This window comes from Frieseomelitta varia, unplaced genomic scaffold, assembly GCF_011392965.1.
Source record: "Frieseomelitta varia isolate USP_RPSP 00005682 unplaced genomic scaffold, Fvar_1.2 scaffold_751, whole genome shotgun sequence".
In the NCBI taxonomy this organism is placed as follows: Eukaryota; Metazoa; Arthropoda; class Insecta; order Hymenoptera; family Apidae; genus Frieseomelitta; species Frieseomelitta varia.
This window is the reverse complement of record NW_025110536.1, coordinates 40,945-64,438: the sequence shown is the minus strand read 5'-3', so window position 1 is coordinate 64,438 and position 23,494 is coordinate 40,945. Positions and strand designations below refer to the sequence as shown.

The window sequence follows — 23,494 nt, the reverse complement described above, 5'->3', positions numbered from 1 at the left end:
TAAATTTTTTAATGTTAAAAAAAAAAAAAAAATACAATCGTTTTATAGGTCCCACCGAGATTTGAACTCGGATCGCTGGATTCAAAGTCCAGAGTGCTAACCATTACACCATGGGACCATTCATATTAAACGTTTCTATTATGTGGATTTTGTGGTCCAATTAATTATTTCAATATTTATAGATATATTAATTTGTATGTTTCTGTTGAATTATTTATTATATCAAAAAATTGTGAGTTATATTTATATAGTATATGTTACATTACGTATTTTACATTATATATTAAATAAATATATCAAGAAGTATATAATAGGTTAATATTATAGTGTAAATATTACACTTGTTTGTTATTATTTATATATATAATTTATATTATATATATATATATATATATATATATATATATAGTTCAATTTCAATAAAAACTATGTGACTGTATACAGTCATCAATAAACTATCTTCAACATAAACTTTTTAATGATTTGCAAGTTTTCAATAAAAATTTTTTAATTTTTAATAAAGGACATATGAAATATTTTAAGTTGTTAAAATAAAGTCTTTTTATACGAGGATAATAAAGATAATAAGAGAGGCCTAAATAATAAGAAAAAAAAAGAAATCGGAAAAAAAATTTAACATTGTTTCATACACAATTAGAATTGTTTCAAATTTATTTCCATACTAAAACATTTTAATAATAATTTTTTATTTACAAGTAATAATAATCTCAACAAAAGAAATGTTTGGAAAAAGATGTATTTTTTCCCTAGAATTATTTTTTATTTACTTAGCACTAATTGCGTACTCGTCGTTATGTTTGTTACGTATAATATACAGATATTATAATATTTACATTTAATACTACAAAAATATAAGCATAATAGTTGCAAGAAAAATATAATTACATACTTTGAAACGAAATGTAGCACTTTTGCAAAATTAGTAATTTGAGATAAATTTTTGCTGTATTACCATTCGATTGCACATCTTCACAAATGTATATGTACATAATGGTAAATACAAGAAGGGATTCATTCAGTCGTATTCAGAATTTATTAAACAATCAAACATACGTATAATATTGCACTTATCAAAATGTCGCAACCTAAAGCGATCGTCTAGTCAGGATAGGTATACCGTTCATGTTAGCATGACTGAAGATAGAAAGAGAACAACAGACGGAATAAAGGGGCAAGAATAGAATTGGGTTTGGCAAGCGTGGTGATTTTACACCTACCTTTTAACCGAACCGTGGCTGTATTGTATTGTATTCATTTTAACGATACGTATCATGCTTGGCCCAACTGGTTTCCCTAAGAAGAGTGTATTTCTATTCTACATACTGTTGCAACACTTCATCATTGCTGTGAAACATTTATCTAACAGCATCCTTTACCGAAGCTAGTTCCCAACAGATTACAAATATCAGAAATATGAGATTACAGACAGTCGTGATACGCGTGTCGTAAAATTAGAACGTACTACGGTCTGTTAAATATTTCTCAGTTTTCAACAACCATGTATCTCTTTTGAGAAGTAATAGACTTTTTTTAAGAATGACTTAAATAGATCACCATCACTATCGAAGCGCGATGCTGAATATCATATTATTATGTTGGATATGTTGGCTGTTTTGGGCGGGTCTTCCAACACTCACGGCCTATCCTGTATCATCCTCTGTGCGAACGGGTATGTTAATTGCATATTTGAATATCTATTTCGATAAAGCTGCCAGTGAGAGGTTATTTCGTTTGTAACAGATCTGCCATACTCCTATGCTTCATCAAAATGGGAACGATATTGGATACAATATATCCTTGGCCTTTTGAGTGTTACTGCTACAGCATTTACTTTGGTTGGTTGCCTTTGTTGTCGAAGACCTAGAAGACCCAAGGGATTTCAGGTGATTTATTATTTGTTATACGTAACAAATAAAAATCTCTAATAAACTCTTTATTATGAGAGTAATGACTTATATGTTACTAATTATAGGACAAAGCAGGAGAGTGCAATCAGGTAAAATTAAAGTTCTTAGAGTTAAGAAGATCATTTCATTAGAAGATCATATCAAAAAGCAAAGAAAGTTATAATCATTCTTTTCAAATATATATTCGATATTATATGTATGTGAATATAAACAAAAAAAATTTCATTTATATTTAGTACTATTTGTTTTAAATATCAACATTGTTATTCGTCAAATTATAAAAGTTTAAATAATTTTGACAGAAAAAATCATTAATATTTGCTTATTATATAAGTATATAAGTATATCACGAAATAACCATATCATTTTTTTTATATAAAAAGAAAGTAATAAATGTATCGTATATATTTTTTTCTTTTTTTAAATATTTAAATATAGATGCATGTGTATGTGCTAGTAATTGTAGTATTGAATATAATTTTACATACTTTAATTTGTTGTTTTTTAAAATATTTTTTTTTATTTTTCGTGACAGAATTTAGAAAATATAATTGTGGTTTTATGTTATAGGAATTCAAAGATGGAAACAACATTGGTCAAGAATCAGTATTTGAACATTCTTTCGAAGGTTTGGAATTGAATGTTCCACATATGTTAGCTATTTCAGAGAGAGTACAATTTGAACCTTTGCCTGTAGAGCATATTATATCTGGACCTAGAAATGTTTCAAAACCTAAACCATTACCTTTATCAACGTCTTTTTTTGAAGAACATGATTCTGATTCTAATACTCTCCCGGAACATTGTCATGAGTGGTTTGATGCACAAGACTTATGCATACCTAGAGAGAAATTAAAGTATTTAAGAGAAATTGGTCATGGTTGGTTTGGAAAAGTTGTTGAAGGTCGTGCAGACTTAGAAGGTCACAAAAGGACTTCTAAAAATGGTGGTGTTGTTGTGAGAATTCTTACAGAAGAAGCTACTATGAAGGAAAAGGCTTGGTTTCTTGGAGAGGCAACTCCATATTTAAAACTACATCATCAAAATATCTTGGCTTTACTGGGTTTTTGTTTGGAAACTGATCCATATCTGTTATTATTTGAATCATGTCCAGCAGGTGATCTTAAAGGTTTTTTATTATCAAATCATGATAAAAAATCTCAAGAAGCGCTTAATAAAGAAAACATCCCAATTCGAATGGCACTGGATATTGCTGCTGGCTTAAAACATATGCATAGTCATGGATTTGTACATACAGATTTATCTGCTAGAAATTGTTTAGTGGCATCAGATTTGTCAGCAAAATTGGGAGATTATGGGACTGGTGTAGAGAAATATCCTGAAGATTATTATGTAGTTGGAGACCGTGCATTGCCTATTAGGTGGTCAGCACCAGAAAGTGTAGAGTGTACTGATACTACTATTGAAACAAGAGAAATTACATCTCAAGCAAATATGTGGAGTTACGCTATTTTTCTTTGGGAAATTATTACATGGGGAAACAGACCATACCATGATAAGAGTGATGAACAAGTAATTCAAATGCTTTTACCTTTAAGAACTGATCTTTTATTAAATGCTATACAAGTGTTGCAAACATACCTAGAAAATTGTCCGTCAAACATATATCAAGCAATTCATTTATGTTTGAATTTAAATTCACAGAAAAGACCAAATTTGGACGAGATTAAGCAACTCCTTTTGAATGAATATACTGAGTACTTGGATTTTGAACAAAGGTGGGAGAATTTACGAGTTAATGCTAAACATGTTCGAAGTGCTAGTTTACAAGATCTTCGAGGAAGTATTGATTCAGATTATTGGACCACTATTGTTGATGATACGCCACGACAGTCGTCATTTCGACTCGGACCCAATGAACTAGTAAAAAATGTACCAAATGTTAAAAATATTATTCATCATGAATCTAGTTCCGAAACTGAAGAAGAAAGTTGGAAAGGACGAATTGAACAAGGAGTTTATACAGAGAAAGTCAAACAAAAATCCAAATCTGTTACTGATTTAATGGTACTTGTACATATCGATTTTGATTCTGATGCAGAATTATCGATGGGTGCTCAAATGTCGGAAAAATATGGGAAAAAGAAATTGCCCGCTACCGGCAGTGATAGTGATCTTAGACACAGCCTCCATACAGATGAATTTGATGAAACATTAAGAAAATTACGCGATCCTTTGCCAAATAATACTTGTAATAAAATCAAAATGCTAGATATTTCAGAAAAGCCAAAATTATTGACATTAACCATGGATCAAGCTCAAACTCCGATTTTGAGATTATCTTTAAATGATAAAGAATCTGATATTAGACCTATTGCAAATGCAACTACAGAAATACGTAATGAAAAACATGTATTAAGACTCTTATCAAAAGGAGATCCTAATCTTCCTCTTTTACGTTATGTACCTGATGACACATCATGTGAAATGCTAAAAGAAAACAACAAATTCCAATCTAATGATACATTTAATTATGAAAACAGCAATAATATTTGTTTTCCTAATAACATGTCAGTTACTTTTGGAACTAATGAAAGCAATGTAGTTGATGTTGCACTTTGGAATCATGTATTAGATTCTGCTTTAGAAAAAAAGGTACCTGGTTTCTTGGATGAAGGTGAGTTTAATGAATATATAGAATCTTCATCTAAACAAGAGAATACCCCATCAAAATTAACTGTAACTACTGAATCTATGTCAGATACTTTGCAAACTCAGAAACACTCTACATATAATGCAAGTGATAAATTTTCTAATGAAGAAGATACAGATATAAACAGAAGATGTGTACCAAATGAAGATGAAGAAGAAAGAAAGCAATTATCCACACCTGATGATGAACAAAGTTCTGATTCTGGATTTAGAGATAAAGAATCCTGTGAAGAAGAAGAAAATGTTTATGCTTTAATTCCTTCCACCTCTACTGATAATTCTACAGTGAATATACCAGCATGTACTGAAGAAGAACAGTTACAAATTTTATTCGAACTGGATACTATTCTTGATGCAGAATACTATGCAACACTTCCTAGTTCTGAAAAAATAGTAGAAAATTTAACTTCAATTAATCATACAGAAAATAAAATTCTTTGTATGAATGAAGACGAATCTGATTCTATTCATACTATAGACACTATAGTTGAAATAGAGAATAATGAAAATACTCCTAATATTAATTTAGTAGAAGATGATATTATTAAATCAGTATCAGAAAATAAACAAGAAATACAAACAATAAATGTTACTGAAACTATGGAACTAAAAAATTCAAGTGATATCAATTCTCTTTCTCAAGAAATAGATTTACAACAACATAATATAGAAATAAATGTCAAACATTTCAAAGAACAAGATGGATTAAAATATTTACAAAATAAAGATGAAAATGAAATTGAAAATAAAAATGAAAATGATATTATTATTAATAAAAGAGAATTTGAAATAAATGAAAATAAAAATAAATGTGAAAATAATATTGAAAAAAGTGAAGAAAATGAAAATGTAAGTGTAAATAAAAATAAAGTTGAAGATAAAAATGATGAAGAAAATGAAGGTAGAAGCGGCAAACATCATATTGAAAATAGTAATGAAAGTGAAAATGAAAAAGAAATAGAAAAAAAGAGTGAAAACGACATTGAAGATGAAGATAGTTCTACAATGAGTTTACGTAGTGATAATTCTTATGTATCATTTGACATAGAAGAAGAGTTTGTAACTGCAATTCGAAATGAGCTTAGAGAGAAATTGCCTTGTGCGCAGATGTCTGTTGTAGAACCATTAGAAGCTCATGATGATGATAATCCTTCTATATCTAGTGATATAGATTGTAAACATTGGGATGATGATGATAGCGAAGATTCTTCTAATCAAGGTAGTGGAGGAGTGGGTATCTCAATAAGGTAACTTTTTACTTCTTAACAATATAAGATTATTTAGTAATAATTATAGTTTATTATTCAAAAACAGATGTAAAGGTTTATCATTGTATTTAGGTATAATGTGTATGATTCTCCACTCAGTCCAATCCAAGAAGAACGAGAAAGTACTCTGACTTCAGAGTCTTTAATATCAAATTCTATAGATACATCAATTGCTTCAAAAGAATCTATTGCTTCAGATGACGTCTTATTAGTTGATACTCGAACAAATAAAATGATTTTGTTAGAAGGATTAGGAGAAAAACTGCAAGATGATGAACGAGATACAACTAATGGAGATTTATCTGAAGAAGAAAATTTGGATTATAATTGTTCGGTAGTTCGTTCTTGTGATGATAAATCGCATATTATGGTTGCGAGTGGTGGAGCACCTTTACCAAGTCCAGAAGAAGAAACTAAATGGCAACAATTACCTCCATCATTTCCGTTACCATTGCCTCTACCATTAGAAGATGATTTAATGTCAACAAGTTTTGGAACAGAGCATGAATGGGGTAGTCAGGATGAAGATGATGAAGAAGAAGAGGAAGAAGATGAAGAAGAAGAGGATGAAAACAATAGCTCTAGTTCTGGAGAATTTGTCTGGAAAGTAAGCATATTATAAATAAAAAATCAAATATGTTATATGTAAATTTATTTTTAATACATGTAATAATTTTATATTGTTTTATAGAGATATAATGAATCCCATGTTGAGCAAGTTCAAATTCGAAGTGTAAGTAATAATGAAGAAGCAATAATACATGCTGATGTAGAGGATGAAATGGATGTAGAGGAAGAAGGGGAGGATGAAGAAGAAGAGGAGGAAGAAGAATTTACACCATCAGCTTGGAATGCAACATTAGAGCCTCATCGTTCTGCATTAAGATCTCCAGATAAAACATTAAAATCTAATGTAAGATTTATAATATTTTTAAATTTAAATATTTTAATATTTAAACTTAACATAAATATTTATATTTGTTTATATTTATTTTTGCTGCTAGGATGAATCGGTGAGTATTTAGCAGTATTTTTTTTATATAATATATTATATATTATAATAAACTATATAAACATAGTGTAATAAATTTAGTTATATTGATAATATATTATTTGTTAGGATCAAAAAAAGAGTGTATGGTTTAAGAAACAACGCTATCACTGTGTATATGAATATCCAAAGGAAACAATGGCTATAGAAACTCAAGGAGAATCAACTACTACGTGGGAGCCAACTTCATATAGTGGTAAGCTCTTTAAATATTTTGAAGTTATAAAAAAAATTATATTTAAAAAATACAGAATTTATATATAGAAAAGTAATTGAAAAATAAATAATATATAATTTTTTTTTATTTTAGATTGGGAGGAAATGATAGATGAACCACGATTAGATCTATATTCTCTTGATTATGATGATACCAATCATACTGGTATACTTTAATATTATACATATATTTTTATATAGTTAATATGACATATGTGAAACATTTATAAACATGTTTATTTTATCTTATATTATAAAATTTATTTTGATTATAGGAAGTGAAGAATTTTTTGTGAGCAGTTCAAATCGTCCGTTTCAATTTCAAACTAGCGAAAGTAAATATGTAAGTCAATTCTTTCCTGGTGCATCTACATCAATGACTGAAGAACGAGATGAAATAGATGGTGATCAACAAGGAATACCACAAAACGGAATAGACTTGTTAAGTGATTGTAGTCAGAGTCAACAATATCAATTAGGAGAGCTGAGGCATACTAGAGATCGCTTAAAATTGAATTTATCTATAACTGACGCATCTTTTGTTTCTATTAAACAAACGAAAGAGGATAATGTAGAGCATGATACAGAAAACGTGTCAGAATTTTCAGAAAATATAGACTTTACGCAGGACCAACATATTCTATCAAACTCCTCGAATTACAATATGTTACCAACGGTGCCTCCCAAAGACATTCAAGAAAAAAAAAGTCTTGATCCGACTTCTTCAAAAAGTGCCCAATGTGATAGTCAACAAAAGATTGAACCTGTCGACAAGTGTAGTGTTTTGACGCAGAACTAATATGTTTCAACGATAGTAAAATGTTAAAAAAAATAATTTAGCTGAAGTCCGTCCGAAATAATTTCGTTGCAAAAATATAGTGACTACTCAGAGTTCACTATTAATTGAATCTCGAATTATTGTACATAAGATGTAGCAAATTTTTATTATGGCTGAGATTCAATCGATTGTCTATAGTATTATATTAAATTTTGGTTTGTATAGAAACAGTAATATAAATAGAGCTTAATGTTTATATAATTTTTGATACGATTAGCTTCTCGACGACAAAGAAACGAAAATGTTAATTAAATAGCAGACAATCGATTTTTAAAAGCTACATCAAAACTATTGAATAATTTCGTTTCGTATCTGTAAATATTTATTAAACGTCGTTCAGTAAATAATCGTTATCAGAGAAGTAGAAATTAAGTTAATGTTATTACTTTCATTGATGATATATGATAATTATTCATACTGATTTTTAATTGTTGTTATTTTTAAATATGGTATCTTCTTTGGTATTAAAATCATATTAGTAGAAAAAACAGCTCTCTACTCAAAGTATTATAGTGTCAATCAAGGGACGGTACTATGATCAAGTCTCAATATTTAGCTAAACGTGTATAGCGATTGATGCACGAATAAGTTTTTATAAATGTGTATTGTATCGTTACTTTTACTAGAACTGTGATGGGCACAATTTGTGTACTTTTATTTCAGTTAATTTGATGACTCAAATTAGTAAAACTGCAGATAAAGTAGCACAGGAAACAGGCTGCCGTACTTTTTCGCATACTATTTTCAATATTTTTAAATATTTTTGAGCACTTCTTGTAGCCTTTTTAACAATTTTTAATATTTAGATAATTTTTTACAGAAGAATAATATTAGATGAAATATAAGTGCACAAAAAAGAAAGTTATTAACTATTAAATTCACAATACGCAAGTTTATTTGAGTATGAAAATGAACAACAAAAATATGTTAATAATTGTTAATTATTGATATTGTACGATTTTTGCGAAAATATCTTCCAAAGTTTTCATATTGCTACAACAAAACATAACGGCAAAATAGATTAGATTAATAAAAAATATTTAAAAATACAAATAATATCAACATACTCGATACATGCACCAATATATAATTTCATTAACATATGTGAAATCGAAAATGTATATGTTATAACTATTAATGGCACTGCGATTATTATGCAGTTTTACTACCATTACAATTATTATTATCATTATTGATAATGCTAACTCTGTGCTCATTATAATACATAGGATATTAATAGAGAACAATTAATATATTGTTATACAAAGCAGACATTGGTTTAAGCAGAGTATGTGTTTCATTGTTATTATTTCCTATACCGTTATAACACACACACACGCACACATACCGACACACACATTTAGTATTGTTTTACACATTTATACACGAAATATTTTAGTTCTATGTATTTTAATTTTTCACTGATTTTAGTTTATTTTTGCAGAAAATCAGAAAAATTTGATATAGTACTGAATAACATATAAATGAAATAATTTGCTCAAGTTCCAAAAGAAAAAATATTAAAAATTAAACATTAAAAATTTTATTATAAATATTTTACTTATAATTATTTTTATAAAATGTGTTTGTATATTATTTTATGTTTGTACATTATTAAAAGTTTATATATGACGTTGACGGTTACGCCATAAAATAATAAGTCCTTGATGATCCGCAGATGCAAGAAGAGATTCGTCATAATTAAAAGATAAAGCAATTGTCGGTGTAGCATGACCTTCCAGTCGATTGATCTTTGCTGCTTTGCCTTTCCTAGCTGAATCCAATAGATGTATCGTACCATCCTCAGAACCAGTAGCTATTAAACATGTTTCCATTTGTGGGCAAAAAGTAGATCTCACAAAATACTGTCTGCAATAGATTTGTAAATCACATATTTGTTACAATTTTATGAATTTTTTATATTAAAGACATCATTATTTTTGTAATAATATTCAAACTAAATTACTTATGCTTTATTGGATATTTTGTCCACAGGGATAAAGAACCTTGATTGTCGACAATATGATATAATAGTACTACATTACAAGCACTGCTCACTAAAAGTGCCGGCCATGGAGCATCCTTTGAAAGCCATGAACGCCAAGAAAGGCTACTTATCATACCACCAGTTTCTTGTACTCTTTTCAATTTCGTTAATCGTCCTGATGCTGATTCTAATTGAAATGACATAATAACTCCTCTATCGTTTCCAACCCATATTACAGAACCACCACTACCCTCACAAGTTAATGACAAAATCTGAAATAGAGTGTTTTCTTTTTTTACAATTAAATTTTGAAATTTTAAAATTGAAAATAGAAAGTGTCTCATAAAAAGTTCTCACGAACTTATTATACATAAAAATAATTTTAAAAAATATCTTGTTAGGATTATATATAATTAATTTTCTGATACATATTTACCATTATTAAGTTATAGAATACTAACTTTTCCACCAATTTTGCAAGATCCATTGCGAGTATATATACCAGTAGATATATTTAAAATCTGCACTAGTCCTTGAGAATTACCAGCAACAATTAAATTATTATTTATTGGTATAAATCCACAGCATAGAACTTCTGCTCGTTGTTGATCATTAACTACTCTTAAACAAGTTGGGCTATTTTCAGTATTTAGGACATTCCACAGTCTTATTGTACCATCCAAAGAAGATGAAACTATAAGATCATTACTAATACTCCAATCTAATGCAGTAACACCTTTCTTATGACCCTCCAATAAAGCTATTACTTTTGGTGGAGTGCTAATAGCATCACATATAGATAGTAATCCATCCAATGATGCACAGCATAGCTTTGATCTATCATTATTTGCAAATTTAAGCATCATTACAGGTGCATTGTGCTGATCAAAAACATGATGCATTCCATCGAAAGCAAAGCTTTCTGCAATTGATTTTCTTTGTATACTGTAAAGCTTTGTTTTAATTTCAGATTTTTCTTCCTCAGTTGTATAATTACTAAAACTATTTTGTTCCAAGTTTTCGCCATATCGTAGAAATAACAGCTTTGCTCTTAATTTTAAATAATTTTCTCTAATTTTTGGATCTTTGCTAAACTTCTCTTTTAACAACTGATTTCTGCGACGAATATACAGCATCCCTGTAACAATATCACTGATATTACAATATATTGGATTATGAAACATACATACAAACCTAAAGTAGGTAATTTGTTTACACGTTGTGCATTATATTTAGCGTCAAGAGCAAAGACTTGTTGATGCCACATAATAACAATTCTATGTATTATATAGATGTAATAATATCGAATATTAAGTGATTCATTAAAATAGGTATAGTAGTTTAAAGTGAAACGCTACATACACGTTTAACCTATTAAATAACTTGTTTTATAAAAAGATACATAATATAATTTAAAAATGTTTTTATTTGTTATTTTTCCATACATTTTTCTTTTTCGATTTGTTCATAATATGTAATAAAACGCACTTTGCGTCAATTTTCTTGTCTTTCTACTGACGTTTGTAACATTTATCAAAAATATCTCATTAATCGGGACGTTTGACTTGTACTGTAATTAAAAGTTTGTATAAACGTAGTTGATGAAAATTTTACTAGATATATTGTTTTTAAAAGTGTCGAGTTCACTGTCGTTCATTTTCATTCTTCGTTATACGCATGCTGCACGTATATGTGTGTAACTTAAAATACTTGTATATAAAAATATATACATATATATGTACATACAAATAATACTTCTATATTATCATTTGAATTTCATTTCAATTATATGAATTGTTTTTCAAATGTCGCGTTGTTTTCTTTATGTGATATTTTCGTTAACATAAACAAGAAATTGTTAAGACAAAAATTTTTACTGTAATTTCATTTACTTTCATATTGTTAAAATATATTTTAAAATTTATTTATACGCATTCGTGTTCTATTGTAACAAATAACTGATAAGATTAATAATTTAAATAATTGTCGATAATTTCAGAATCAAGCAAATTCTTCTATGGAACTAAATTTGATTAACAATTATAAATGAATTATTTTACAGTGAGTATTTTGTTTCGGTATTTCAAAATTGTGAGTTAATATTGTACTTAATCAAAGAAGTGAGTTAAAATTATATTTAATTAAGTTAACTTTTATTTAAATAACTGAAGACTATCAAAATTATATAGTATTGGTTGAATTAAAATATTATAAACAAGATATATGTATATGTATGAATGTTATAGGGTTTTTTTTAAATACATTTATTCTTAGATATCCATATTTATACACAGTAGTAGCTATTCTTTTTAATAATTATATAATAGCGATAATGGCGCAATGCATTCTGCATTTTTCGATAGATTATTACTTGACAAAAATACAAAAATTATTAATGTTTAATAATCGTCATAACAAACTGTTTGATTTAAATTCTTCGGTTTCGTTTACATTTTTCTTTTTCATTCTCTAGAATATCTTGCATTTTACTTTATTTTAATATTACATTTAATATACTTGTCCCTAATTCATTTTTTCAAACAGACAAACTGTGAAACGTTCGAAAATTTACACTTGTAGAAAACAAAAAATAAAAAGATACATGATTTTTCAATTATTACCAATTGTTCGAATGTTTACATGAGTGTATTTATATAAATATGCGTGCTTTGGATGCATGAAGATGTTTCAAAAATGTTTCATATAAATTTGTTAACTTATTAAAATGTTCGTATGACTAAGATTAATTTTTAATTACTTCAGACGTGAATACAAAAGTAATTAAAAATAATTTTTTCTTTACCAAAAAAAAAAAAAAAAAAAATGAAACATTTATTTAAAATGTTAATTCCAAATCTTAATTGAATTGTGTATTTGTAGTAAATAATGTTCCTTGGAAGAAAATTCGTTTAAAAAACAATACAGAATAGACAATACACAACAATTAATATATAAATTTAAGTTCTTTAAATTGAAAATAAAATTAATCTTCAAATTAATTTCAAAACATTTTAATGACAATATATTTAGTAACCATTTAAAATCATACGTATATTTGTAAAGCTTTTTTTGTATAGCACAATATTTCAAAGTTATTAAGTTAATAGTGTTACACAATAAAGTTTCGAAGTATCCTGTATAGTCAGGATGATCGAATGATCCGTATCCGGGAATGATTTTGTCGACAAAATCGGTCATTTCGATTCAATCCATTAGTTTCAAATCAAAATTGGTAATTTATGGTTACACATTTACATTTTCTTTGTCCTTCTAAAAAGAACTATTCTACACTTGGTCTCCCATGATTTTCAAACATATCTTATCCATATCCATGTTATTCAATTTTGTATATATTTATATATGTATATGTATAATGCAATTGCTAACAAGATTTTACTTACAATTATGTACTTCTTTTTCATATCAGTGGTACTCAGAATAGTTTTGCAATAAAACAATTTATTCCCAAAGTATAATACATGCTAGGTCGTAAGGATTTTAAGAGCGTCTCGTGAAAATACTTTACTCATATCTTTGTTTATTCTTAATGATAGAATTATTTGTAATGATTGCTATCCACAATGCAAAAATGTAAAGTATGCCTCCTAAAATGATTTGCGTTAATTAATATGTTATTGTATTCCTTTCTGTCTGATTATTTTATAACTGTACAATATGTTTCTAATCAGCATAAATAATATAACAGTACGAATATTGTTTTATCAGACGGAATCGACAATTACATTTTCCTCTTTATTATAATCTAATTAAAATGATACAGGACATTGTGAATACTTATTAGCGGTACACTAACATCGACATTTGTTTTTTCTTTTTGTTACATTTGTTAAAAACTTATGTTAATATCAAATTTAAAAAAATGTAAATAGTGCAGGTTGTTCTCGTTTTTTTATGTAATTGAAATTAATACATAATATTGAACGTAAACTTATTCAATATTTAATACTCAATACTTCGATCAACTAAATTTCATTTTTATTTATGTATTAACAAATATTACAATTTTTAAGCAGATCCTAGAAATGAGTATGAATTAAAAGCAAAAAGTAAAAAAAATTGAACTTACAACGTAGCCACATAAGATTATTATTTGAACTATACATTTTGTAAACATCAAATAGAATGTCATAATATGTCTTCATTTTCTTCTATATCCGAAGAACTTCCTTACATTAAAAGTTTCAAAAATGTAGTTTTAAAGCTGGTGTAACTATCCCATAATAGTTATAAATTAATTTTTTATCTGTTTCCAGATGTATTTGTATAATGCAATTACCGATCCAAAAATCATTTGGATTTCATTAAATTTGAAGAGGGCAAACAATACTCCACAAACGAAAACTTTAGAATTGTTATTAAACTAAAGCATAAACTATTATTCTGTAGAAGATAAATTACATGGATGATATAGAGTAATTAGTAAAAGTTAATATATGAATAAGGTAATGTACGTTTTAGATAATATAACTTACAGTATGAAAGGATTGTAAAAAGTTATATGAGAAATTCCTGCAAAAAGCAGATGTTTGAACTCTATTATTTGAATTTTATTCAAGGCACCACAAGAAAATTACTGAATTCTGCTTTGTTTCCTAGTACTTTGTGGCACTATTTAATCTGCAATGCCGCTTTTATAAACATAAAATATATTAAATAAGTACCGTTCTCATTTTGAAATCAACATTCTTTGAAAACATGGTATGACGGTATCTTCTTTTTGGTTTAAAGCTTTTTGTTAATAAAATATAACGTCCATAAATTCTGGTAACTAAAAGAAATGCAAGGCGACCAAATCAAATATATGTATATATGGGTGCGCGCAAGAATGCGAAACTAGTGCGATTATACATTCGTTTTTAAATACCAAAAGTGACAACATTATGATTATGTATTATAACTTTATATACCTGATGTTCCGTGGTTAAATACATACAATAATTGTAATTTACATAGTATAGTTTTACGTTTCATCACGTACGGGGTGCTTTGTTTTCATGTAAAGAAGCACTTTAGATGTTAATGAGCCGAGATGCCTACATCATACAAAAAAACTATCACCCTTTGCAGTCGATGCAGTATATTCGCAATTGCACAGTAGTATACAGATAGGAGATCGGGAGTAAATTTAACAGTCAATTACTCATCTAAGATCATTTTTCCAGTATTTCACACGAGAGCTACTCACAAATCTTGATTTTTCCATTTTTTTTTATAGCGTTTTATAGCATACCATAATAAATTCTGTTCTTCATCTCGACCAATATGTACGATCATTCGTTCCGCAGTTTTATACGTTATAAACGCTATAAATTCATTTGGCACGAATGCGCCTCACGTTTGGAAGAACTATGCAATTTTTCATGCTGCATTTGACTACTCCCTTTTCTCTTTTACGTATTACATTTTGTTTTAAGGAAATATATTTATACATAAATATATATAATTGCATTATACACACCAAAACTTTTTAATACAGTTAATGAATTACATATTATTATAAGTATAATAATAACATGTCAAAAGATTTCTTTATAATTCAACTTAATATTTCAAGATATAAAAATACACAAATTAATACGACTAATTAAAACGAGTATAACGTTTTTTCTAACTAATCACTGCAAGAGATTTATGTGGAAAAGAAATATTACCACCTTGTTAACACAAAATCGTTAAAAATTGCTTAATCCTTCCACATTTTAAGATTCGTTTTATATTTTACATTAACTCGTGTCATACTAGAATTATTTAGTTTCACAAAGGAAAAAAAAAAAAAAAAAGAAAAAAAAAAGAATCGTCTTGTCTCGTGTCCTTTATATTTATGTCAATGTCCTTATTTCACACCACCGTGTATCACAATGGCGAAATGGTAGTTTGTCTAAAATGGTGCATTTTTGTTTTTATTTTTTCTTTTTCTCTGCGCAGTCCAATTCTTAATTACTCCCAGTCCAGTAACTAGGACTATAACCAGGCTTTGCTTGGGCTTTGTTCTGCGAACTTGTATTGGACCTTTGGCCTGTACTACTACCACCATCTTGATGAAGTGGTTGATGTAATTGATGAGGCATAGTTGGGATAAACAAATGCGGTGTTCCGTATGCACCAGGCAACCCAGCATTTTGACTTCCAGTCAGACTAAATGGCGGAGGTGTTGCCGAGTGAAAAGTTTGTTTGTCGTACGACTAAAATAACATTAATTGTTATTCATTTTCGCTGAAAATAATCAATTTTTATGAAATTGATTTTACATGAATACTTACATTAACTTTGCTAAGCGCTACATGACTCTTAGCGTACATTGTGGCGCTTATGTCGGTCGCGGACGATCCACCAGTATTAGTATTTCCAGTAGATGTTCCTGTTTTACCAGTTTGTGTACTGGTATAGCTATTTCCCGCACCTTTGTATTCGGCAGAAGGACCAGCAGATGCTAATGCATCATAACTTGCTCCAGCTCCATATCCAGATCCATAACTTCCTGGTTTAGCACTGTACGCACCACTGTTCGTACCTGCGTTACCAGCAGTTGCTATCTGCTATAATAATTTTAATAAATGAAATATGAATTTTTATTAGAATATATATTAATGAAGCAATACAGTTTTAATCCTATAATTTGATAAACTTACAGGATAAATAGCAGGAGTTCCATATTGGAAGCCACCTGGCATTATTCCACCGCCATATGCAAAGTATGCATACGTTGGAGGAAGTGTAGGATTCATCATCGGTTGCTGATGCTGTGTAGCAGTCTGTAAATAATATAAATAAAAAAAAATTGAACACAAATTTACAACTTAGTCAAAATAATGTTTAAGTATTACAACAACACTGTTAAGCTGGTTGTCATGTCTACTAAATGCTTATAAATCTCACCTGTTGTGACATAGTAGATGGAACTGGAGATGCATTGCTGTCGTTTCTGGTGAACCTGGCGTCACTAATACTGGTATAGGCTCCTTGGACACCTTGTACTCCTTGAACGCCTTGTACACCGGAAAGTGCATCTCCTCGTCCCCCACCGAGACTGGTAGCAGGGCCAGTTGTCTGATACCCCAAAGCCGCGTCATAGTAACCAGTAGTTGGCTGCAGGTTAGTCAGGAAGGCCAAACACAAAACTACATGCATACACTGTGTACTCCAAATACAAGAAGGCTAACTAATATCTAAGTCTACGCGAACTAGGTTTGGGGGAGATAACATGCGGTTTCGTTGTACCCATCTTAAATTTTAACTAGATTTTTATCGTATGTTTTAAGTTGAAATTTCTTGGATGCTGCAATTTAAAATCATTTTTTTATATTTTAAAATATTAAAATATTAAAAACTTTTAAAAAAATTGTTAAATATTAAAATGTTGCAAATTTTTATATTTAACATTAACAAACATATTAGTGCAATCTATTTTTTTAACAAAGTTTATAAACTAGGTACAACTTAACCACTTGAAAATTATATTATATATTTTTGTACAATTTCAAATACGTAACATTAAATATAGAGCAAATGAAACCAATAATGGAGGAAAATATATATGAAAACTACAATTAATCTGTGATCAAATGGTATTTTATAGTATCAATAGAAATTTAGATTTTAGTGGACTAATCTTTCATGATATTTTTCCAGATTGATCACAGATAGTTTTACTTTTCTACTAAAAAGTGTTTCAGAAAATAAAATGTTTTCAATAATTCATCTGATGCGAAACATCTCACTATAAAAAAAATACAACAAATTTCTTGTGCCATCTTAAAAGTGAATGAGAAATTCATAATTCTTTAAACAGAAAAAAGAATATAGAAATAACGAGCAGCTACCAAGCATTAAAAAAATGATTACTTCAGCATTCTTCTTACTAGATAATCATGACAAAATAGAATAGCACGCTCCAGAGTAGTACACTCGAAATATAAATTTGTCATTTCAAATATAAATACTAATATTAACATGACATCTGTTACATCATGTAAAACAATATACTTTTCTTTAAAGTGTACATTACTCTAACGAAGCATTTTAATGGAATCAAGTACAAATTACTTTTACAATTAACATATGAGTAAGTTGTACTTGAGCCTTGAGAATAAAGTGAGCAATTGAATAGTAACTGACCATATGCGGTATTCTTTGCTGCATAAGCTGTAATTCCTCATAACTGTACATTGGTTGTTGGAACGCATAAGGTACCCCTTGGCCCATAATATACTGATGACCTAGCATTGGTGTCATGCTACCAGCTGCACCACCACCTGTCATATTTCCAGTTCCACTACTACCCGTTACTACACCACTCGATGTACTTTTTGGTACCGCTTTAAAAATCACATTACAATTTATCATTTTTATTCGATCGTGTAAATAACTTCAATTCTTAAAATTTATACTCTACTTACCATTTGAATTTGTCACTTTAGTTTGTGAACTATTTACGGAAGCAGAACTAAGACCTAGCGTAGGCGCCGTTGTAGTTGCAAGAGAACTATTTGAAGTCGTCGTGTTACTATCATACTGAGAATCTTTTGTTGTATTACTGTTCAATTTATGATTGTGAGACGCTGTTTGTTGTTGACTGGCATATGTGCCATATGCACTTGCATATACCTACAAATATAATTTATTAATTTTTTGCATTTAAATAAAATTCAAGCTGAAATAAATGAAATATTTACAGATTGTGCTGCACTTTGATAAGCCCCAGATGTCTGAGTAATAGGTGAAGTAAATGTAGTGACAGATGGTTGGTAAGCTTGTGGGGTCGACTGAAATGAAGACGATCCTTGATATCCACTTGTTTGATAGCCTGTACTACTATTTGATACGGTGTTCGTAGCTACAGACTGTGCTTGATATTGAGACGTCGTGGTAGGTACATATCCACTCGCAGACTGATACACCTATTTAACAAAAGTATTTCATGTAATATAAATCATTGTAGTATTATAGAACATAGTAATTACCTGATTTGTAGTTGTTGTTTGATTATAACCCGAAGTTGCTGACGCAGATGCAGAAGGAGAAGCTTGACTAAAGGTTGATGTATTAGATTGAGGAAATGATGATGAATTATAACTTGCTTGTGAAACAGTCGCTGTTGCAGAGTAACTATTAGCACTCGTGCCAGACGCAGTTTGAAAAGATGATTGAGCAGATTGAGCATTTGTAGAATATGCATTGTAAGTGCTCGGAGTCGCTGTAGGTGCTTGAAATGATGACTTTTGAGACTGGTAAGTTGTAGTTGTACCATAAGGAGGTGCATTTCCTGGTGATACTTGAGAAGTGAAATCTTGTTTAGTTATATCTAAAGTTTGTCCAGTACTACTACCACGAGCAGTAAATGTTTGAGCGTTTATCGAATGTTCGCTTGATACCGGTAAGTTGTCACTATTTGATAACTGTAAATAAATAATAGAATCACATTTGTAAATAAATAATAGAATCACTCAATAATTCGTAATGATCAAAGTAATAAGTATTTTTACTAATATTTCAATATAATAAAATAACCATTTGAGAAGTAGTATTGAAAGGTGTTGTTGATGATGGTTGCGTTGTTTCGATGTCCAAAGAGCTATTTGTATTGGCAGTGTTTACAGTATTTGTAGTAGAAGACACATCTACACCAGCTATTGTATTATTAGCTGAATTGTACTTTTCATTTGCAGACCCATCAAGAGAGCTTGAATCGCTACCAAATTCAAGTGCACCAAATTGGACATCAAGAAATCCAATCCCACTATTAACAGCATCTCCGGGCATTTCTACAGCAGTAGATGGTATTTTTGATGGTGGTGGCACCCTTGGACGTTGCTTCGTCTGCCTCTGAGGCTGATATACAGAAGAAATATTAAACAAGAAATACAACTATATTCTAATTTGCATACTATATCATAAAATAGTTTGTATATATGTTATTTAGCTACCTGACTGGATATCGATGTAGAGAATGTATTTTGTCCAGCAGCTTTCAAATTTTCACTTGTTTGTTGGGTGAGTTGTGTTAGATATTGTGTTTGAGCAGCTGTTAATACTCCACCGCTTATAGCATTTGGTTGTTGCGATAACTGCATCGTGGGTAAGCTCAATATAGGTTGTTGTTGCTGAGTTTGTTGAATTAAAGTTTGCTGTTGTATTGGTGGTATCTCCGATAATTTTGGTAATTCCTTATACGTATACAAAAGAATATTTTTTATTATATGTAGTAGATAAAAGTAGCATAAAAAACAATGTTACGTACTTCCTGTTGCAGTAATGATAAATTTACAGTCTGGTTAGATTGCACTGGTTGCAGATCTTGAGTTTTTGGTTCTTCTATAGCTGATGTAGGTTCTGCTACAGACGTGCTCGGCGTAAAAACTTTCGTATCTGCCAATGAACCTGTATACTCCTCATTATCCCAGTCTTCTGCAGAATCCAAATTATTCCATGCATCTATCCACACATTTTCACCACGTGAAATAATAAGTTTAAATAAAATTTAAATAATTAAAATTTACGAAAAAACTTACCCATCTTTGGTTCTTGAGAAGTTTGTTGTTGTTCTTCATTTCCTGTCCATGTATCAATTGATCGATTGAAGCTATGAGCAGATGAAGTAGAAGATGGATCATTACGATTGGCAAATGTTCGTGAACCAAGTCCTCTCCCTCCACCTCTTCCTCCTCGTCCTGGTCTTCCTGGACCACCTCTTCCTCTTCTGTTACCACTGTAACTTCCATCACGAACACCATCCTCCATATTTCTTTCATTCTCTTTGTTTTCTCGACCGCGCCCTAAATTAAAAATTAGATATATGATATCAATAATGTATATAAATAGGTAATAAAATGTATAATATTTTTCTTAACATACATCCACGATTATCATGATTAGCACGACCTCGCATACGTGGAGGGCCACCTCCTCGTTGATTGCGTCTTTCATCCCAATCACCACCTTCATCTTGACCACCAGAGGTATCCATATTTTGTTTTGAACCACTAGGTTGTCGAGGCTTCTTTTTTTTCACTTCCCATTCTGTTTTCACTCCTTCCAAAAGATCATTAACAGCACGATCCAAGTCTCCATCACTATCATGTAAAGCCATAACAACTTCATCTTCGGATCGTCTAGTCATGTCCATAACTTGCTTAATGCGTTCCTTCAAAACAGGATCTTCACCACTACCCATTCTAGTGTCAATGATTTGTGCATGCCGCATCTGAACAGTGTTTGGCTACAATGCCATAGTTTTTAATGAAGTATTAATACAAAATAAAAAATGCATACGTTGCAAATACTTTTTTATAATAATAATAAAATAATGAAATATATATACTGACCTGTGATTTTTCATGCTTAATTGAATCCGATGATTTAGTTTGATGATGATCCGATTTTCCATGTTGTTGTGATGATTTATTTTTATTGGTGCCTCTTCCCCCAGAGGACACCGATTTGTTGCTTGAGCTCATTGTCAACTAAAATCCACACACCTATATCACTCACCTATCACACTATATACACTCTCTATTTACAGTCTGTAACAAAAGAAACAATTAATTGTGTATATCTAATATGACATGTTGAAAATAATTAAATAAATCATAAATATATCTATTATTTTACACATGTTTTATTAACCAAGTATAAGAAATGAAAAACATGGTATTTTATTGCAATGTATAACATTGCAAAATAACAAAGCTATATATAATTCTTTTATAAATTTTACATTAAAACTGTTTAACATTGATTGTAAAATCAACAGTGATATCTGCAAATACCTAAATTATTATTATTCTCACAATATTATTCTCATAATATATGACAAAATTACACATTGTAATTAGTTATTTTTTGCTAATGGTGATTAAGTTATAAACACTACACAAAAATATTAATTTCAGATGATAAAATGTAACTTATAATATTATAAATAACACACATATTTTTAAAATAGTTAATTTTTTTAGAAGTAACAAAATCTTATGAAACAATCTTATGAAACAATACATGAAATTACATAATATAATTAATTAAGAAGTTAAAAAACTGATCCAAAATCAATTTTCAAATGAATAATACAATTTAAAGATTAGTATCATTTTTTCTGAACAGAAATTAATTAATACAATATTTGGAACAATACAATGAAATGTTAATTTTATATCAAGATATATGATTAAATGTATAAACACAATATAAGTATAAATAATTCACAAATTAATACTTATAAAAAGATGCAATTATAAATTATGCACTTGCATGTATATTATTTTCAGATATCATAGATTGTATAACCATGATTATCACACATATTAATATTCAGTAAAACTATAGATTTTGTAAAAATTAGTAACAAAAGAGTCAAATATATCTTATAGAGTTCTGTGATTTTTAAGATATCTTCGTTATCCATGATACTAACAATTATACCACAAATATGGATTTTGAAAATAACCTAAATAAAAAAAACAATCCACATTTAGAAGACATTTTTATGATTATAAAATATGTCTTGCATAATATCAAATCATAATTATGAAAACGTATATGAACAATTAATAGTACACAATCGATTAAATAAACGTCTGCGAAATACAGTTTCACTTCTACCTCTTAAGCAACGATGGAAAGGTTAGGGTCGACTAACGACGATAAATACAAAATCAAGCGACTTAACAAGTGTCTCTTAAAATAGTCACGTTTTTCCTCAAACGATTGTCTAGAAGAAGAACGAATAACTAAGCGTCAGGGCGATATGCAGAATGATCTAAACCTTGTCCACAAATTTTGCAAGATTTCCAAGGATCATGTCGTTCGATACAAAACGATTAAATTCACCCGAGAACACCGAAGAGTGTGGCGCATTTTTCTGCAACATAAGATTTCAAAAGACAATGAGGCAACAGGAGAGGAAAAAAAGAAAAAAAATAAAAGAGACAAATTTTGACGTGCGCGGTGAGAATATGACGAAGAAGGATTATCGGGCGCATCACAAAAAACACCTTGTCCGTTGCGTTGTTGTTTGTGAGTTGTAAAAATTCTTCAAATGGACGACAAAGAAATCGGCCGTGTAGGATTTGTTATACTTCTGAATCGGTACTACGACGTTGATGTACGATATTTTCCGCAGACCATGTGCACGGTAGACGCCATTTCTGGTTTTACGAGGAAGGCTTGTCAACCATCGCCGCGGTGGAGCATCGATAGATCTCCGTAAGACGATCGAGTCAAAGTATTTGCAAGTAACTCACAGTTATTATAAGCGTTGTTTGCGTACTCAGAGGACACGTCTGGAGTCAGAAACAAGCGAAATTCACGACGCCTCGGCTTTTTCGGCCGTGGCGCGCGAAAAACCACGAAAAAAACAACGAATTTACTCGTACCTGGTTAGTGCGCTCAAAACGCAGCTCGGTCACGTGACCGCGGACCCCCCTCCCTAACTTAGCACCACCGCCTCTATACTTTATCGGGTTCCATACGGCTGGCCAATTTTATACTAGAACGCTTAGGCCTGTTAACCAATAA

The 23,494-nt window shown here is 29.7% G+C and overlaps 4 protein-coding genes and 1 non-coding gene across 14 annotated transcripts in view; 2 read left to right on the top strand and 3 right to left on the bottom strand.

Annotated features, from left to right (window-relative positions):
* LOC122535658 (DNA polymerase delta subunit 2-like) overlaps positions 1 to 140 on the top strand; it is a 6,846-nt gene extending 6,706 nt beyond the window's left edge. Inside the window, exon 6 of the mRNA XM_043667392.1 lies at positions 49 to 140. Coding sequence (XP_043523327.1) covers positions 49 to 65 — 17 coding nt within the window. The 3' untranslated portion in view covers positions 66 to 140. The remainder of the gene's footprint in view (positions 1 to 48) is intronic.
* Positions 47 to 118, bottom strand: Trnaq-uug. Its single transcript has one exon. It is a non-coding gene; the product is annotated as a tRNA-Gln (tRNA).
* Positions 141 to 878: 738 nt separating the features above from the next.
* Positions 879 to 9,262, top strand: LOC122535649 (rho-associated protein kinase 1-like). 3 transcript variants are annotated; one of them, XM_043667360.1, is made up of 10 exons: positions 879 to 1,690; positions 1,762 to 1,904; positions 1,994 to 2,017; positions 2,499 to 5,848; positions 5,942 to 6,476; positions 6,561 to 6,782; positions 6,874 to 6,882; positions 6,990 to 7,116; positions 7,231 to 7,302; positions 7,412 to 9,262. In XM_043667360.1, exons 1-10 carry the CDS (start codon positions 1,594 to 1,596, stop codon positions 7,933 to 7,935), a joined length of 5,103 nt encoding a protein of 1,700 aa, XP_043523295.1. In that variant the 5' UTR covers positions 879 to 1,593; the 3' UTR covers positions 7,936 to 9,262. The 3 variants fall into 3 exon arrangements, with proteins under 3 accessions (XP_043523295.1, XP_043523297.1, XP_043523296.1); XM_043667362.1 differs by lacking the exon at positions 1,994 to 2,017 and having other exon boundaries at positions 880 to 1,690; XM_043667361.1 differs by lacking the exon at positions 6,874 to 6,882 and having other exon boundaries at positions 881 to 1,690.
* Positions 9,263 to 9,540: 278 nt separating this feature from the next.
* On the bottom strand, positions 9,541 to 11,671 carry LOC122535673 (WD repeat-containing protein 13-like). Of its 2 annotated transcripts, XM_043667408.1 has the most exons (5): positions 11,407 to 11,671; positions 11,156 to 11,332; positions 10,423 to 11,099; positions 9,941 to 10,233; positions 9,541 to 9,843 (listed from the first exon to the last, which is right to left on the bottom strand). In XM_043667408.1, the coding sequence occupies exons 2-5, from the start codon at positions 11,226 to 11,228 to the stop codon at positions 9,597 to 9,599; spliced, it is 1,290 nt and encodes a 429-aa protein (XP_043523343.1). In that variant the 5' UTR covers positions 11,229 to 11,332; positions 11,407 to 11,671; the 3' UTR covers positions 9,541 to 9,596. The 2 variants fall into 2 exon arrangements, with proteins under 2 accessions (XP_043523343.1, XP_043523344.1); XM_043667409.1 differs by lacking the exon at positions 11,407 to 11,671 and having other exon boundaries at positions 11,324 to 11,345.
* A 1,285-nt stretch (positions 11,672 to 12,956) lies between these two features.
* Positions 12,957 to 23,462, bottom strand: LOC122535646 (protein lingerer). 7 transcript variants are annotated; one of them, XM_043667351.1, is made up of 15 exons: positions 23,353 to 23,462; positions 21,304 to 21,501; positions 20,834 to 21,197; positions 20,491 to 20,754; positions 20,220 to 20,413; positions 19,906 to 20,145; positions 19,490 to 19,810; positions 18,943 to 19,377; positions 18,655 to 18,879; positions 18,379 to 18,586; positions 18,098 to 18,297; positions 16,859 to 17,068; positions 16,612 to 16,734; positions 16,243 to 16,518; positions 12,957 to 16,164 (listed from the first exon to the last, which is right to left on the bottom strand). In XM_043667351.1, the coding sequence occupies exons 2-15, from the start codon at positions 21,433 to 21,435 to the stop codon at positions 15,916 to 15,918; spliced, it is 3,441 nt and encodes a 1,146-aa protein (XP_043523286.1). In that variant the 5' UTR covers positions 21,436 to 21,501; positions 23,353 to 23,462; the 3' UTR covers positions 12,957 to 15,915. The 7 variants fall into 7 exon arrangements, with proteins under 7 accessions (XP_043523286.1, XP_043523287.1, XP_043523288.1 ...); XM_043667352.1 differs by having other exon boundaries at positions 23,221 to 23,358; XM_043667353.1 differs by lacking the exon at positions 23,353 to 23,462 and adding an exon at positions 22,972 to 23,204.
* Between the last annotated feature and the right edge of the window lie 32 nt (positions 23,463 to 23,494).

Bases quoted from the DNA above. Each gene is read 5' to 3' on its own strand.
- LOC122535649 (XM_043667360.1), top strand. From the start codon at position 1,594: ATGCTGAATATCATATTATTATGTTGGATATGTTGGCTGTTTTGGGCG. The intron at 6,477-6,560 runs GTAAGCATATTA...ATTGTTTTATAG, and splicing joins CTGGAGAATTTGTCTGGAAA to AGATATAATGAATCCCATGT. The intron at 7,117-7,230 runs GTAAGCTCTTTA...TTTTTATTTTAG, and splicing joins GGAGCCAACTTCATATAGTG to ATTGGGAGGAAATGATAGAT.
- LOC122535673 (XM_043667408.1), bottom strand. From the start codon at position 11,228: ATGTGGCATCAACAAGTCTTTGCTCTTGACGCTAAATATAATGCACAA. The intron at 11,100-11,155 runs GTTTGTATGTAT...ATATTGTTACAG, and splicing joins AAACAAATTACCTACTTTAG to GGATGCTGTATATTCGTCGC. The intron at 9,844-9,940 runs GTAATTTAGTTT...AATCTATTGCAG, and splicing joins AAATATCCAATAAAGCATAA to ACAGTATTTTGTGAGATCTA.
- LOC122535646 (XM_043667351.1), bottom strand. From the start codon at position 21,435: ATGAGCTCAAGCAACAAATCGGTGTCCTCTGGGGGAAGAGGCACCAAT. The intron at 18,587-18,654 runs GTAAATATTTCA...TTATATTTGTAG, and splicing joins ATCAAAGTGCAGCACAATCT to GTATATGCAAGTGCATATGG. The intron at 16,735-16,858 runs GTGAGATTTATA...TATTATTTACAG, and splicing joins CATCTACTATGTCACAACAG to ACTGCTACACAGCATCAGCA.